At 37.6% G+C, this 14,451-nt stretch overlaps 1 protein-coding gene and 1 pseudogene across 3 annotated transcripts in view; one reads left to right on the plus strand and one right to left on the minus strand.

The window, feature by feature from the left end:
* Window positions 1-14,451, plus strand: part of Ppil4 (peptidylprolyl isomerase like 4) — a 34,046-nt gene that overhangs the window by 6,982 nt on the left and 12,613 nt on the right. For 2 of the 3 annotated variants that reach the window (XM_038339953.1, XM_038339955.1), the window contains exons 4-11: window positions 1,456-1,573; window positions 2,094-2,236; window positions 3,547-3,643; window positions 4,474-4,590; window positions 8,318-8,442; window positions 11,575-11,641; window positions 12,277-12,388; window positions 13,638-13,734. In XM_038339953.1, coding sequence (XP_038195881.1) covers window positions 1,456-1,573; window positions 2,094-2,236; window positions 3,547-3,643; window positions 4,474-4,590; window positions 8,318-8,442; window positions 11,575-11,641; window positions 12,277-12,388; window positions 13,638-13,734 — 876 coding nt within the window. The remainder of the gene's footprint in view (window positions 1-1,455; window positions 1,574-2,093; window positions 2,237-3,546; window positions 3,644-4,473; window positions 4,591-8,317; window positions 8,443-11,574; window positions 11,642-12,276; window positions 12,389-13,637; window positions 13,735-14,451) is intronic. The other variant, XM_038339954.1, reaches the window with a different exon arrangement.
* LOC119820644 lies at window positions 13,073-13,472 on the minus strand (annotated as a pseudogene).

Below are 14,451 nucleotides of genomic sequence, written 5' to 3' on the forward strand. Positions count from 1 at the left end.
TTGCCTCAGCCTCCCAAGTGCAGGTTGATATGTGTATTTACTTATGTATTCATCAGTTCATTCTTTTATTGTGTTCATGTCTGTATGGACATGCATGCCATGTGTAAAGATCAGTACAGCTTTTAGGAGTCTGGTTTCTCCATCCACCATGTCAGTTTGGGGGATCAAATTTAGGTCATTATGCTTGGTGGTGAGCACCTTACCTGCTGAGTCAGCTCACAGTCCTACTTTTATTCTTTAAAAAGAAATTAACTTTTATTTGTGTATGTGTGTGTGTTTTCATGGAGATCAGAGGACAAATTGAAGGGATCAGTTCTTTCTGCCTTCTGAATTCTGGGGCCCTAACTCCAGCTGACTGGCTTGGTGGCAAGCACCTTCATCCATTGAGTCATCTCAGCAGCCCTCTTTATTTTTTTATTATGTATTTAGAAGTCTCACTATGTAGCCCAGGCTAGCCTGAATCTCAGACTTTCCTTTGGCCCACCAATTCATATATAATGACATGGAGACTTAGACTTATTAATTATGAAAGCTTGGCTGTAGTTTAGGCTTTTTCCCACTAGCTCTTTTTGTTTTGTTTTGTTTTGTTTGTTTGTTTGTTTTCAAGACAGGGTTTTTCTGTAGCATTGGAGCCTGTCCTGGAACTAGCTCTTGTAGACCAGGTTGACCTCCATTTCACAGAGATCTGCCTGCCTCTGCCTCCCAAGCGCTGGGATAAAAGGTGTACACTACCACTGCTTGACCCAGCTAGCTCTTATAACTTAAATTAGCCTGTTTTTATTAATCTACATTTTGCCATGTGGCTCGGTTACCTCTCCTCTGTACTGTATGTCCAACTTCTTCAGTGCATCCTGGTATCTCCTCCCAAATTCCCCTCTCTGTCTGGAAGTCCCACCTATTCTCCCCGCCCAGCTATTGGCTATTTAGCTCTTTATTAAACCAGTCACAGTGACGTATCTTCACACAGTGTAAACAAATATTCTGCAACACCAACTGGCATTGAACTCACGAATATCTGCCTGCTTTTGCTTCCCAGGTACTGGGATTAAAAGTGTATGCCATCATGTTCAACATTTTATTTTATTTTACTTTTTGGGTTGACTAGGCAGGGTTTCTCTATATAACTTTGGCTGTCCTAGAATCCGCTTTGTAGATTAGGCTGACCTGGAACTCACAGTGATCTGCCTTCTTCTGCTTCCTAAGTGTTGGGATAAAAGTGTGCCACCAGCTTTTTATTTTTAAATAAGAACAAAGTATAATTGCTGTAGTTCAATCTTCATGTTAAAATATCATTCAAATTCTAGGGTAGTTTCCTAGGTTCTGAGAATGCCTGTAAGAAGAAAGGAGTATTTGAATCATAGTGGGATATCTATTAAAGACACAATAACACTGTTATAGTATCTGTATTTCATTTTGAGAGTATTTAAGCTTTATAACTTTATTGTATACTTTCAGACAACTGTATGGTGATCAAGCAAACTTTTTTGAGGCAGAAAAAGTGCCAAGGATTAAGCACAAGAAGAAGGGCACTGTGTCCATGGTAAACAATGGCAGTGATCAACATGGATCTCAGGTTAGAACATGGATGGGAGATGAGCTTTGTTTAGGCATGAAGAACTGGAAGGAGCCTATGAAGTTCTCTTTTCAAGTTACTCAGTAATGAAAGAATGTACTAAAGTACTTTTTTTTGAACTAAAGGACATTTTTAAGGGAGAAATACTATTTCTTCTCTACATTAAAGGGGGGTTGGGGGCAGAGAGATGGTTTAGTGGTTAAGAGCACTAACTGCTCTTCCAGAGGACCCAGTTCTATTCCTAGCAGCCATATGATGGCTCACAATGAAACTCCAGTTCCAAGGCATCTGATGCCCTTTTCTGGCTTCCGTGAGCACGGTGTACACATGTGCCCATGTCTTGTTGATCAACAGAACATCTGTGCACCTGTTGATACACACATAGTCTGTGTTTTTTATTTGGTTCTAGAAATAATTGATAGAGTAAATGTAGAGTCTTGGTGTTGTTTTCTTTAGAGTTAGAAGTGATTTCAGAGTTACATATTTTTTAAAAATGTTTATTATGTACCTTTCGGTCTAGTTTCTTATTACTACAGGAGAAAATCTAGATTACCTTGATGGTGTTCATACAGTGTTTGGTGAAGTGACAGAAGGCATGGACATAGTTAAGAAAATCAATGAGACCTTTGTCGACAAGGATTTTGTACCATATCAAGATATCAGGTGTGTTTACCTTTCCTATCTTAATATACTAGAATGTTTTAACACTGTGGTGTTGAACGTGTGATGGCATGAATGAGACTTCTATACATAGAACTAAAATCTCAATGTCTTCTTTATTAAAGTAATTTAAGGCCAGGTGGTGGTGATTTATTCCTTTAATCCCAGCACTCGGGAGGCAGAGGCAGGCAGATCTCTGAGTTCGAGGAGAGCTCCAGGACAGCCAGGGTTACACAAAAACCCTGTCTCAAAAAAAAAACAAAGTAAAATAAAATAAAATTAAAAGTAACTTAAGGAGAAAAGGGTTTATTTCATTTCACAGCTCAAGACTGTAGTAGGGATAAAGTAAGGGTAATTCAAGTGGCAGGAGCTCCATCACATTCACAGTGGTGAAGCAGAGCACGGAGTGCCTGTGCTCAGCTCCTCTCTCCTTTTCTGTCAGTCCAGGGAGATGAGATGGTGCCTTCCATATTCAGGTGGATCATCCGCTGAACTCAAGCCAGCTGGTAGTGGCGCATGCCTTTAAGCCCAGTACTTGGGAGGCAGAGGCAGGGAATCTCTGATTTCGAGGTCAGCCTGGTCTACAGAGTGAGTTCCAGGACAGCCAAGGCTGCACAGAGAAACCCTGTCTCGGGGTGGAGGGAGGGGAAGACAAAGAAAATCCCTCACAGGCATTCTCACAGACCACTTTAATCCAGACTCCCTTTCCTGGAGTTTCCAGATCCTGCCAAGTTGACAATTGAAATTAAGTATCAAGACTAGTTACAGAATAATTCTATAGTGTGAATTAAAATGGGAACACTAGAATCTCAAGAAAAGGAGCTTTTATATTTTTTTCTCTTGTACTAATTATTTTGGTAAGAATTACTCTTGTTTAAGTTTATTTTTTTTTAGAGTCAGGTTATTAAAAAAATTAGAGCACAAGTAACAAGGTTTAGAAATTTACTTTTTTCCTTTTCCTCTTTTTCGTTTTAGTTTTTCATGAGGCAGGGTCTCACTCTGTAACGCAGCTTACTTGGAACTTTGTCGCTAGCTCAGGTTAGCCCCAGATTTGTGATTCTCTTCTCTTGACCCCCTGAGTGCTGGGGGTTACAGGTACCAGCTTTCATGCCCAGCTTAATTTACGTCATAAAGTAATGCAGAGCAATAATGCTGAAGGAAATGTGGTGCTGCTCATTATAAAAGTATCTGTAGGTCAGTAACACCATGCACTGTGGAGTCTTTGGACATTAGAAATACTTGTATGTTAAAGTCTGAAAATAAGTGTGGATTCTGAAATAAATGTAACATTTGACTTGGATTTGTTTTGTAAGGATAAATCATACAGTGATTTTAGATGATCCATTTGATGACCCTCCTGATTTATTAATTCCTGATCGATCACCAGAACCTACAAGGGAACAATTAGATGTAAGTAGCATTTGGTGTTGTTTGTTTGTTGTCTTTCTTTTGAGACAGAGTCTCACTAGTTAGCCTTGGCTAGCCTGGAATTTTGCTGTGTAAACCAGGCTGTCCATGAATTCACAGAGATCTGCCTGCCTTTGCCTCCTATGTTATGGGATTAAAGGGGTGCTCCACCACACTCAGCTAGTACCACCTTCTCGTATAAGTATATTAAAGTGTTTCTTTCTATTGCTTATCTTGTTTATTATACTAGAACAAGTTTGGAATTCTTTTCTTGCCCATAGAGATGCTAATTTTTATAGTTGTTTCATTATTTCCTTAGTTTCTCTCTTTAGTTTCTATTCCACCAGAAATCTCAGTTCTCAAACCTTATATAAGCAGTGCTTTGGGAAGGTTTTCTTATCTCCCAGCTCTAGGAGAATAGCCTCACGGTAACTGAAAGAACATCTTGTAAAATACTTTTGAAATGGGGATATTCTGGAGCCAGACTAGGCCCAGGCGTTTTTGTGGACTGCAGGGAATGTTTCTAAGGCATTTTAAAGTATAAATTTAAGGTGTTCATGATGCTTTCTCAAAGCTGAATTTATGGTTGGGTTTGGTGTTTTAATTCTAAAATTATGTATCCTTTCAATTGAATACTTAGTTGGCTAATAGTATTGGTATAAACATTTCTTTTGATTTTGCAATCTATCAGAAGCCAAGTCTGGCAAATACCATAGAATTAATTTCAGTGAGTGCCCAGAGACTTGTAAGTTTCTATTCTGTTACATTTGATAGGCTAAGAATAAAACATGGGATCTTTTATGATTCTCAGATTTTTAACTTCTGTTTTGCAGAGTGGTCGAATAGGAGCAGATGAAGAAATTGATGACTTCAAAGGAAGATCAGCTGAAGAAGTAGAAGAAATAAAGGCAGAAAAAGAGGCTAAAACTCAAGCTATTCTTCTAGAGATGGTAAGATAATAATTTTGGTCAGAAAGTTATTATATAACTTATGCTATTTAAGATATGATATATAACTTACAGAACACATTCTTGGAGTTTATCTGCTTTTGTGGTAATAAACTAGTAAAAATTTAGTGAGATTTTTCCTCCTGGATTATATTTTGTAGAAAATAATAACAGAAAAGTAAACAGTTTGGTTTTGTTTTTCCATTAATTACTGAGGGCTTTTTTACAAACTGGGAAAGGTTAGGTGAGGTGGTGAGTGGAGGTGATGACAAGCCGGTTGATGTAAGAAGCTGTCCTCTGACCTCTGTATGTGCACCATGGTATGTACCTGCTCATGTTCACAAACACACATCACATACACAAATTAATGTAAAAACAGCAATTAAAAGTAGGAGATAGTTATCTAACTAAGGATTTTAGTTAGTTTTCATATAGTTTTTAAACATTGCTTATTACTGCATTTTATGTAAATTGGAGAATAGTTTTTGAACTGATTAATCGTTTAATTCCCTATAATGAAACATTTCTTTGTCTAGTTATCTCAGCCCAGTTAATTATATGTATGTTTGCATGTGTGCATGTGTGAGTGCAGGTACCCATGGAGGCCGATGTTTCAGGTCCTCATGGAACTGGAGTTACAGGTGGTTGTGAGCCTCTGGGAACCAAAATTAGGTTCTCTGAAAGAAATTAGGAGCTTTTAGTGCATGCTTCTAACCACTGAGACATCTCCCCAGTCTCTTGCAAGTTTTGTCCCTACCCCCTACAAACTTATTTGTTCTTTTGTCATTTATAGATTTTTATTAACTTTTTTCTCTTTTGCATGATTATCTCCTTTCTCTCTCTCTCTCTCTCTCTCTCTCTCTCTCTCTCTCTCTCTCTCTCTCTCTCTCTCCTTTCTTTCTTTCTTTTTTTTTTTTTGAGACAGGGTCTTACTGTACTGCCCAGGCTAGTCTCCCTAGGCTCACCAGCCTACCAAGTAGCCTGGACGCCAGCCCAGAGTGTGCTACCATGCCTGGCTGCCTGGCTGTGATCCTTGTCATTGGGCATAGTTAATAGGCTGTTGTTGCCTTTGACAGGCTTCAAAATTGTTGAACAGATTTATGGCTTTGTAGCTTCTTCTGTTTCTGAATTCAAAGATTTTATTTTTGGTGTGTTTATTCAGTAGACGATTCTTTACATGATGATCTCAGAGTTTTCAAATACATATAGTAGAATATTGTTGCCCACAAAATGCTTGTAGGAAATAAATTGCATCATCATGGTTCTATCTCACTGCTGCCCTTTGTGGTCTTTAGTAGGAAGTGCATACGGTGTACTCTGACACACTGGTGCAACAGCTGACTTTCATCTTAACTTTAGTCTGCATAAAGGAAAAGGCATAAGGTTGAGACTTTAAGGGAAAAAATATGTAGAAATTGTGGTTCCATATTGAAAAGCAGTATGAAAAGAACTAGGTATTATAAATCACAGAAGACTAGATTTCACATAATCACATTTTTAAAGAATTGAATAATAAAACTAAATAATATATTTATTAATGATATATGTTGTAAACATATTAGACTATGAGAAGCAATAGCCAAAAAAGGGGAAAAAATATGTGATCTTGTCAGGTGGGGGCGCACGCCTTTAATCCCAATCCTTGGGGGAGGGCGGCAGAGGCAGGTGAATCTCTGGGAGTTTCAGACCAGCCTGGTCTACAAAGCAAGTTCCAGGACAGCCAGGGTTGTTACACAGAGAAACCCTGTCTCAAAAAAAAAAAAGGAAAAATAAAAACACTCAGAGCACAAATTGCCTGATGCTGTGAATAAAGCTGGCTGTGCATGAGACCTCATTTAATAGCTCCTCTCCCAGTCACTACCTTTATAGTAAACACATATGGTAGAAAAACACAACATGCATGTACTTATACACATACACACAAAAAACAAAATGTACTAATATTTTTTCAGTTAAAAAAGTCTGATACTATATTTTTCCTGGTATTAACAATATTAATAGCTAATATTTTTTTTACCTAACTTGATACTTACAAATCATTACTGCTAATTCTTCAGGCAATACCACAATTTCCATTCATATATTTACTTTTAAAATTTATTTGACAGACTCTTACTGGAACTCAGCATGAACATAAACTTGTGTTCCTCCTAGCCCCACCTTCTGAGAACCTAGATTACAGGCCTGTGCCACAACACCAGGCACAATTTCCATTTTAAAGGCAAATGCAGTGAAATCAAAAGGGTAATAGCTAGGATAGGCATCGAGATCTATCCTGGCTTCAAAAGTCCCAAATTATCCCCAATTTTTCTTTTTAAAGTATTTGATATATTGTTTTCCAAAAACGGTATAAAGCATAGTTACGAGGCATAACAATAAAAACCACTGGGCTAGCTCAGTGAGTAAAAGCACCGCCACCTGATGAGCTAAGTTGATCCTCAGTGGAAGCAGAGAACCAATTGCTGTCCATAGTACTCAGACCCTCACACGTACACCTAACGTATATCCACACACAAAATAAAAGTAATGCATTTAAAAATTAATTAATAGGACTGGAGAGATGGCTCAGAGGTTAAGAGCACTTACTGCTCTTCCAGAGGTCCTGAATTCAATTCCCAGCAACCACATGGTGACTCACAGCCATCTGTAATGAGATCTGGTGCACTCTTCTGGCATGCAAGCATACACTGAAGGAATGCTGTATACATAATAAATAAATAAATAAATCTAAAAAAAAGAAATGCAGCTTTGTATTTAAAAAAAATTAAAAAAATCAAAATTAATAAATGAAATAAAAACTACCTAGCTAAGAGCAAATATACTTCCAGGTCCTATTGTCCTTGTTTCTCTCACAAAGATCACTTTTTAAAAAAGATTTATTTGTTATATTTATTTATTTGTTTACCTGTTTGTTTATTAAACATGCAATGTTCTGCCTACATGTATGTCTGCAAGCAAGAAGAGGGCATCCAATCTCATTATAGATGGTTGTGAGCCACCATGAAGTTCCTGGGAATTAGACTCAGGATCTCTAGAAGAGCAGTCAGTGCTATTAACTTCTGAGCCATCTCTCCAGTCTCCCCCACCCCCTTTTTTTGTTTTTTTTTTTTTTTTTGTTTTTTTTGAGATAGAATTTCTCTGTGTAATAGCCCTGGCTGTCCTGGAACTTGCTTTGTAGACCAGGTTGGTCTCAAACTCACAGAGATCAGCCTGCCTCTGCCCCCCAAGTTCTGGTATTAAAGGTGTTCACCACCACTGCCTCATGTTTTTCCATATAGACATATAGACAATAACAATAGCCAAGTTATAATGAAAAATCTGAAGTAAACTCACTCCCGCCCCCTACACCTGGGAGAGGCATGAAAGTACAATTTAAGAACAATTCCATGTTTTTGAAGAAACTGAGGTCACAAGGCTCTTGTCTTGGTTTCTTGGAGCTTTCTCACAAATGCTCAGAACCCTCCCACCACTCCATTGTTGGGCCATATTCTGATATATCTGAGCCCTAGGAATTGAACTCAGGTCACTGAGCTTGTAGCAAACACCTTTACTCCGTATGTCATCTTTTTAGCCCTTGAAATGTTTTTTTACATTTTCTTTTCACCTTGAACCTATAGTTCATGATGTAAATTTAGATGGTTCGAGGAAATCAGTGTTGTGGGCTTGGACAAAATATTTAGAAGAGAAACTAAAGGAATTAATTTGTATGCTTGATTATTTGTAACTTTAGGTGGGAGACTTACCTGATGCAGATATTAAACCTCCAGAAAATGTTTTGTTTGTGTGTAAATTGAATCCAGTGACCACAGATGAGGACCTGGAGATAATATTCTCAAGATTTGGGCCAATAAGAAGGTAATCCTGGGGTTAATAAAAGATTTGGAAATGTCTAGGTATTAATTAATTGATTGATTGGTGTTTGTTTTATTTTTTGTTTTGAAATAGGGTCTTATTTGTAGCCCTAGATGGCCAGCAATTTTCTCTATATACCACACAGAGCTTGAACTCATGGAGATTCTTCTGTCTCTGCCTACTGAGTGCTAGGACTTAAAGCCCCATGCCACAACACTCAAGAAAGTTTTCTAATTATACATTTTTGAGAAGTTTGTCAATTTTGAGTGAATTAATTTTTTTTGTGGGGCTAAGGATCAAACCTAGGGTACTATGCCTATTAAGCAACCTCTACCACTGAGACATGTTCCCAGTCCCTTTGGTGAATTTCATATTGGTGATTTTTACAAGCGAGTATTTCAACAGTAGAAAAGAAAAGTATGTTTTCAGATACATGCACAAATTAAATATTTGAGTGATTTCTCAATTCTTAATACATTTTCACAGTAAAATATGAGTTGAGCAATTTATCTACTTGTATAATACTCCCAACAACCTTAATATTTAAAATATTTATCTCATTTAAATTAACTCCTAAAATTATTAGCACCCTATGTCCCTATTACCAAGTTTTATGGATTTGTTTTTTAAACTTAACATGTAGCTAAGGATGACTTGGAATTTGATTCTCCTGCTTCTACCTCCTGAGTGCTAAGATTATAGGTGGCTACCACACTCAGTTTCTGTGTTCTGTTGATTGAGCCTAGGGCTTTTTGCATACTTGACAAACTCTATCAGTTAAACTTTGTGTCCAGTGCTTGCTCTCTCTCTCTCTCTCTCTCTCTCTCTCTCTCTCTCTCTCTCTCTCTCTCTCTCTCTCTCTCTCTCTCTTTCTGTGTGTGTGTGTGTGTGTGTGGTGTGAGTGCACGAGGTTTTTAAGACACGGTCTCACTATCATAGCTTACTCTGACCTTGAATCTATCTTCCACACTAATGAGTGTTGGGATTACAAGTTAACATTACCATACCTCAAAAGCATAAAATTGTGATGTATTGTGGGTTTTATTTTTATTTTGCATGTGCAGGTATGTAGAGACCAGAGGGCAACTTTGGGTGTTTTCCCCAAGCAGTGTCTATAAATTTTTTTCTTTTGATTGCTTTTTTAAAAAAATATTTATTTATTTATTTATTATGTATGCAATATTCTGTCTGTGTGTCTTCTTGCAAGCCAGAAGAGGGCATCATATATCATTACAGATGGTTGTGAGCCACCATGTGGTTGCCGGGAATTGAACTCAGGACCTTTGGAAGAGCAGGCAATGCTCTTAACCGCTGAGCCATCTCTCCAGCCCTGTCTAAATTTTTTTAAATTGATTTTTATTGAGCTCTACATTTTTCTCTGCTCCCCTCCCTGCCTCTCCCCACTTCAGCCCTCCCCCAAGGTCCCCATGCTTGTGTGTGTGTGTGTGTGTGTGTGTGTGTGTGAGAGAGAGAGAGAGAGGGGGGGGGGGCAGTGTTTCTTACTGGCTGGTGCTCACCAAGTAGGCTCTTCTGGCTGTCTACACTGAGCCCTAGGGGTCTAGGGATTACAAATTCACATCACTGCATACTCAGGTCCCCATGCATTCAAGACAAACACTTTACAAACTACCACTAGACCACCCCAGTGAAAATTTTTTTCTTTTGGTTAATTTTCCCTATATTTCATTAAGTATTTTATTGTAAATATTATTATTTTTAAAAAAAGTATGTGTGAGTATATGCCACATGTGTATGGGTGAGGGTAGAAAAGGGCATCAGATCCCAGAACTAGAGTTAGCGATAGTTGTGAGTCACCTAGTGTGTTGCTGGGAGTGGAACATAGGTCCTCTGGTAGAGCAGCAAGTGCTCTTACTCTTTGAGCCAGCTCTCCAGCCATTATTTATTATTATTATTATTATTGTTGTTGTTATTATTGTTATTATTATTATTATTATTTTAAAATAAACTAGTACTACCATTTTAGAGAATATACAGCTTGCAGGAAATAATTCTCCTTTGTTTTCTTTTTTTGAGACAGGATTTCTTTGTGTAGCTCTGGCTGTTCTGGAGCTTGCTCTGTAGACTGGCTGTTCTCAAACTTAGAGATCCGCTTGCCTCTTCCTCCCGAATGCTGAGATGAATGGCATGCGACACCATCAGTCCCCAGAGCAAGTACCTTTGCTTTGTGAACCATCTCATGGCCCCTCTCCCATATTATTAACGCGAAAATCTGCAAAGCTAGTCAGATTTTCTAACTGATCAACATGTCCTACGGTTAGGATGTCCTTTCATTTAATGTTTTTAAAATGGTCCATATGATACATGGGGAGAGATAAGCCAGCTTCTTTCAATTCTTTCTTGGCTTTTTCCCTTAATACTGTTTAGTGAATTAGTTTTGTGTGGTACCTGTATTTACAGTATTTGAGCCCTGTTTACTTTAAAGCTGAAAACATAAGCCTAAACTATGGTGGCTCATGCCATTAATCTAAGCAGGTGGGAGATGGCAGCAGGGAGATCTCTATAGCAAGGAAAGCCTGGTCTGCATAGAGAATTCCAGGCTAACCAGGGCTACATAGTGGGTCCTTGTATCACATTCAAAAGCATAAACATACTAATAAACAGTTATATGTATAACATATTCTTTAAGTCTTTTTTGTTTGAACTAAAAAAGACTTTATGATTTAAAGATTTTACAAGACATGATAGTGTATGCCTTTAATCTCAGTACATAGAAGGTTGGGGCAGGAAGATTGCTGTGATTTTGAGATTACCTGGGCTTCAGAATGAGTACCAGGCCAACCAGGGCTGCACGAGAAGATCTTGCCTCAAAAATGTGAAAATAAACAAAATAATTTTAAGATAAAAAGAATTTAGCAGTTTATTTTTGTTAAAAGGAAGCCTGCCCCCATCTCCACCACTATAACCTAGTTTGTGTATTTGGAATAGAATTTAAATAAGTCAGTTATTAGAGTGATGGGCTGTGTATGTGTGTGTGTTTAAATAGAGTTGTTACTGAAAACTTTGCCATCTGTGGGTTTAATAACTGACGTATTTTGTTCTGGACTGAAAAATTAGAGAAAATGTTTTTTGTTTTATTTTTTTAAGTGACTTTTCAAAAAAAAATTCTTTTTTCAGTTGTGAAGTTATCCGAGATTGGAAAACAGGAGAATCCCTCTGTTATGCTTTTATTGAATTTGAAAAGGTATGTCATAGTCTAAATATACCAGATTCTGTTTTTTCTTATTTATTTTTTGAGGATGAGTTCTTGTTGTTGCCTTGGCTGATGTCATACTGGCTTACCAGAGGTTTTTGTTTGGTTCTAGAGGACTCTTCCCCCACCCCCCGCCTGCCCCAGCTCCAGTTCTTTGTATGTGCTAAGCAAGGGTCCTACTATGCTGAACTTTCTCCAATCCCTGCTAAATTACTTTTAAAACCAAGTTTATGAAGACAACATTCACTTTGGGGATATAGTATTTTTGAGTTTTGAGTAACTGTAACTGGAATTGTAGACTTTGCATCACCCAGATGGTAAGTGTATGTCTGCCCACTACAGTCAGACCGCCTCAGTTCAAATGATGGCTCTGACCTTTGGCTACTTGTATACTATATCTCATTAAACTCTGCTGTTTTCTCATTGAGATAATGGAGGCAATAAATAGATGGAGACTCAAAATGTTATTACCAGGGTTGAGATGTAATTCATTTAATATCTGGTATAAAAAGGTATTTGAAGATTAATTTTAGTAATAACAGCCTTTTTATTTACAGTATTTGTTCTAATTGCAGAAATCTTTCCTGTAAACATTCATGCTTGATTTTTTTTGTAATCACTAATAGGAAGAAGACTGTGAGAAAGCATTCTTCAAAATGGATAATGTACTTATAGACGACAGGAGAATACATGTGGATTTTAGTCAGTCTGTTGCAAAGGTTAAATGGAAAGGGAAAGGTATGTCAGTGATATTCTGCTTCAGGTGTGTGTGTGTGTCTGTGTGTGTCTGTGTGTATGTACCATGTGTATGCCTTGGTGTAGCCAAGACCAGAGTATTGGATTCCCTGGAACTGGAGTTCAGATAGTTATGAGCCATTATGTGGGTTCTAGGAGTTGAATCCAGGTCCTCTGCAAGAGCAGTGCTCTTAATTATGGAGCCATCATGCCAGCCTCAAGATTACTTTTTCTATACCATTTATAATCTGTTTTCCATGATTTTACTGCATTTTAAAAATAAATAGGATTATTTGTTGGTCAGTGGTGGGGGTTAGAAGAGGGAGAAATCAGTTAATAGAATTGACAGCTGGAAGGCCCACTGGAATCTGTGATCTCTGCAGGAAGAAATGACTTGGTTCAAGTCCTATCCTCTCCATGTTTCTGTGATTCCTTCCCTACTGTTGAAATACATGATTGTGTTCTTTTGAGTGCTTTGTGAAAATGAATTGTTTTTTTTTTTAATTAAGGCCTATAAAAATCCAGATAAATATCTGGTCTCTGTCAAGAACTTTCCTTCTTCCCATTGTTTCTTCACAATGGCCTTCACCTCACCAGAAGCCATGCTGATGTTTCCTCAGTATACCCAACCAGTGCCTTACCCTTTGTCTTCCCGTTTAAAAATCAAATTCATTTTCAGTCCACTGCTTAGAGGGCATATAATGTTCTCTGCTCCACAAAGAGAACTTTTTAGTTCACAGTTAGATCATAATGCCAAAGAGTTAGCTTCTCTTGTGGCTGAAGGAGAAACCTGTCCCATCTTGGCTCACCAGTCTGACCAGAATGAGTTTTGACTTGCTCTTGATTAAAGTGATGGCGGAAAGCAGCGTGGTGTCTGTCCCTGTACTCTTTGCCAGAATGGCCTCTTGTTTGTGTTTTTTACATATTACAGTATTATGTGGGGAAATTACAAGTCTATTTAGGATTAGTGTTAGCTGCTGACTTAGTGGCTCTGATTGGCAATGTAGCAGGAGTATTTCAGTTGGGTGTTGTAATATTCATATATGTCAGTAGATGGCAGCATTTGGCTACCAAGAAAGTTGAACATACCCTTTCAACTATACTGACAGCAGAGACAGGTTTGCTCTGGTACTTTTGTCCTTCACTTTTTCTGCTTCCCAATGTGTGCCTTTTATACAGTAGCCCTTTGTGAGTTATAAACTCGCTGGTGTTTCATTATGTGATACTAATTCTTTTTCTTCTTAATAAATAGGTGGGAAATATACCAAGAGTGATTTCAAGGAGTATGAAAAGGAACAGGATAAACCATCCAATTTGGTTTTGAAAGAAAAAGTTAAGCCTAAACAGGAGTATCCTTTTCAAGAGTCGTATGCACATCCATCCACTGTATGGGTCATTTGTGAAGGAACAGTTTGCGGTTACAGCTTTTCAGTGTCTCCCATAGACTTTGCTTTTATTATACTTTGTATTATGGAGAAAGTTAGGTTTGAAAGAAACCTTAGGTCTAAATAGTTTACCTCCTACTCTTATATTAAATACTTTCCTACGTATGTTCTTCAGGTAAATTTTTTATTTTTGTATTTGCTAATGTTTTGTGTTATTCATTCTCTTATATTTAATATCCTTATCTAGATAACAAAATCTTATGGTTCTCTGTCACATAATTAGATTGCTTTTTTTCTGCATAATACACTGTCATTTTAGCAACAAAGATTTGTTTAAGGCTTCTTCCTGTTCAGTGCAATAGTTGACATTTATAGGATTAAGAACAACAAATCTATTGACTTAACCATATAATTCAGATTCTTCCAAGTTTTAAGTTAAGACAAGTAAAAAGCAGTGAAACATACTATTCGTATTATGTCATTTTTATTTGTTTGACAGATTTTCCCATTATAAACCTATCACTCCACACTTTGCAAAGGTCATTTCTTTGGCAATCATGTCTGGTAAATGGCATCTTTGTTTCCTCGTTTCTGTTGATGGAAAGAAGTTCTCTTTTCCTGTGTTACATAGGCATGTCTTCTCCAAGTATTCATCAAGGAGCGATGAGTATCAGGTTGGCC

The sequence above is a fragment of the Arvicola amphibius genome, chromosome 8 (genome assembly GCF_903992535.2).
Source record: "Arvicola amphibius chromosome 8, mArvAmp1.2, whole genome shotgun sequence".
NCBI classification, from domain to species: Eukaryota; Metazoa; Chordata; class Mammalia; order Rodentia; family Cricetidae; genus Arvicola; species Arvicola amphibius.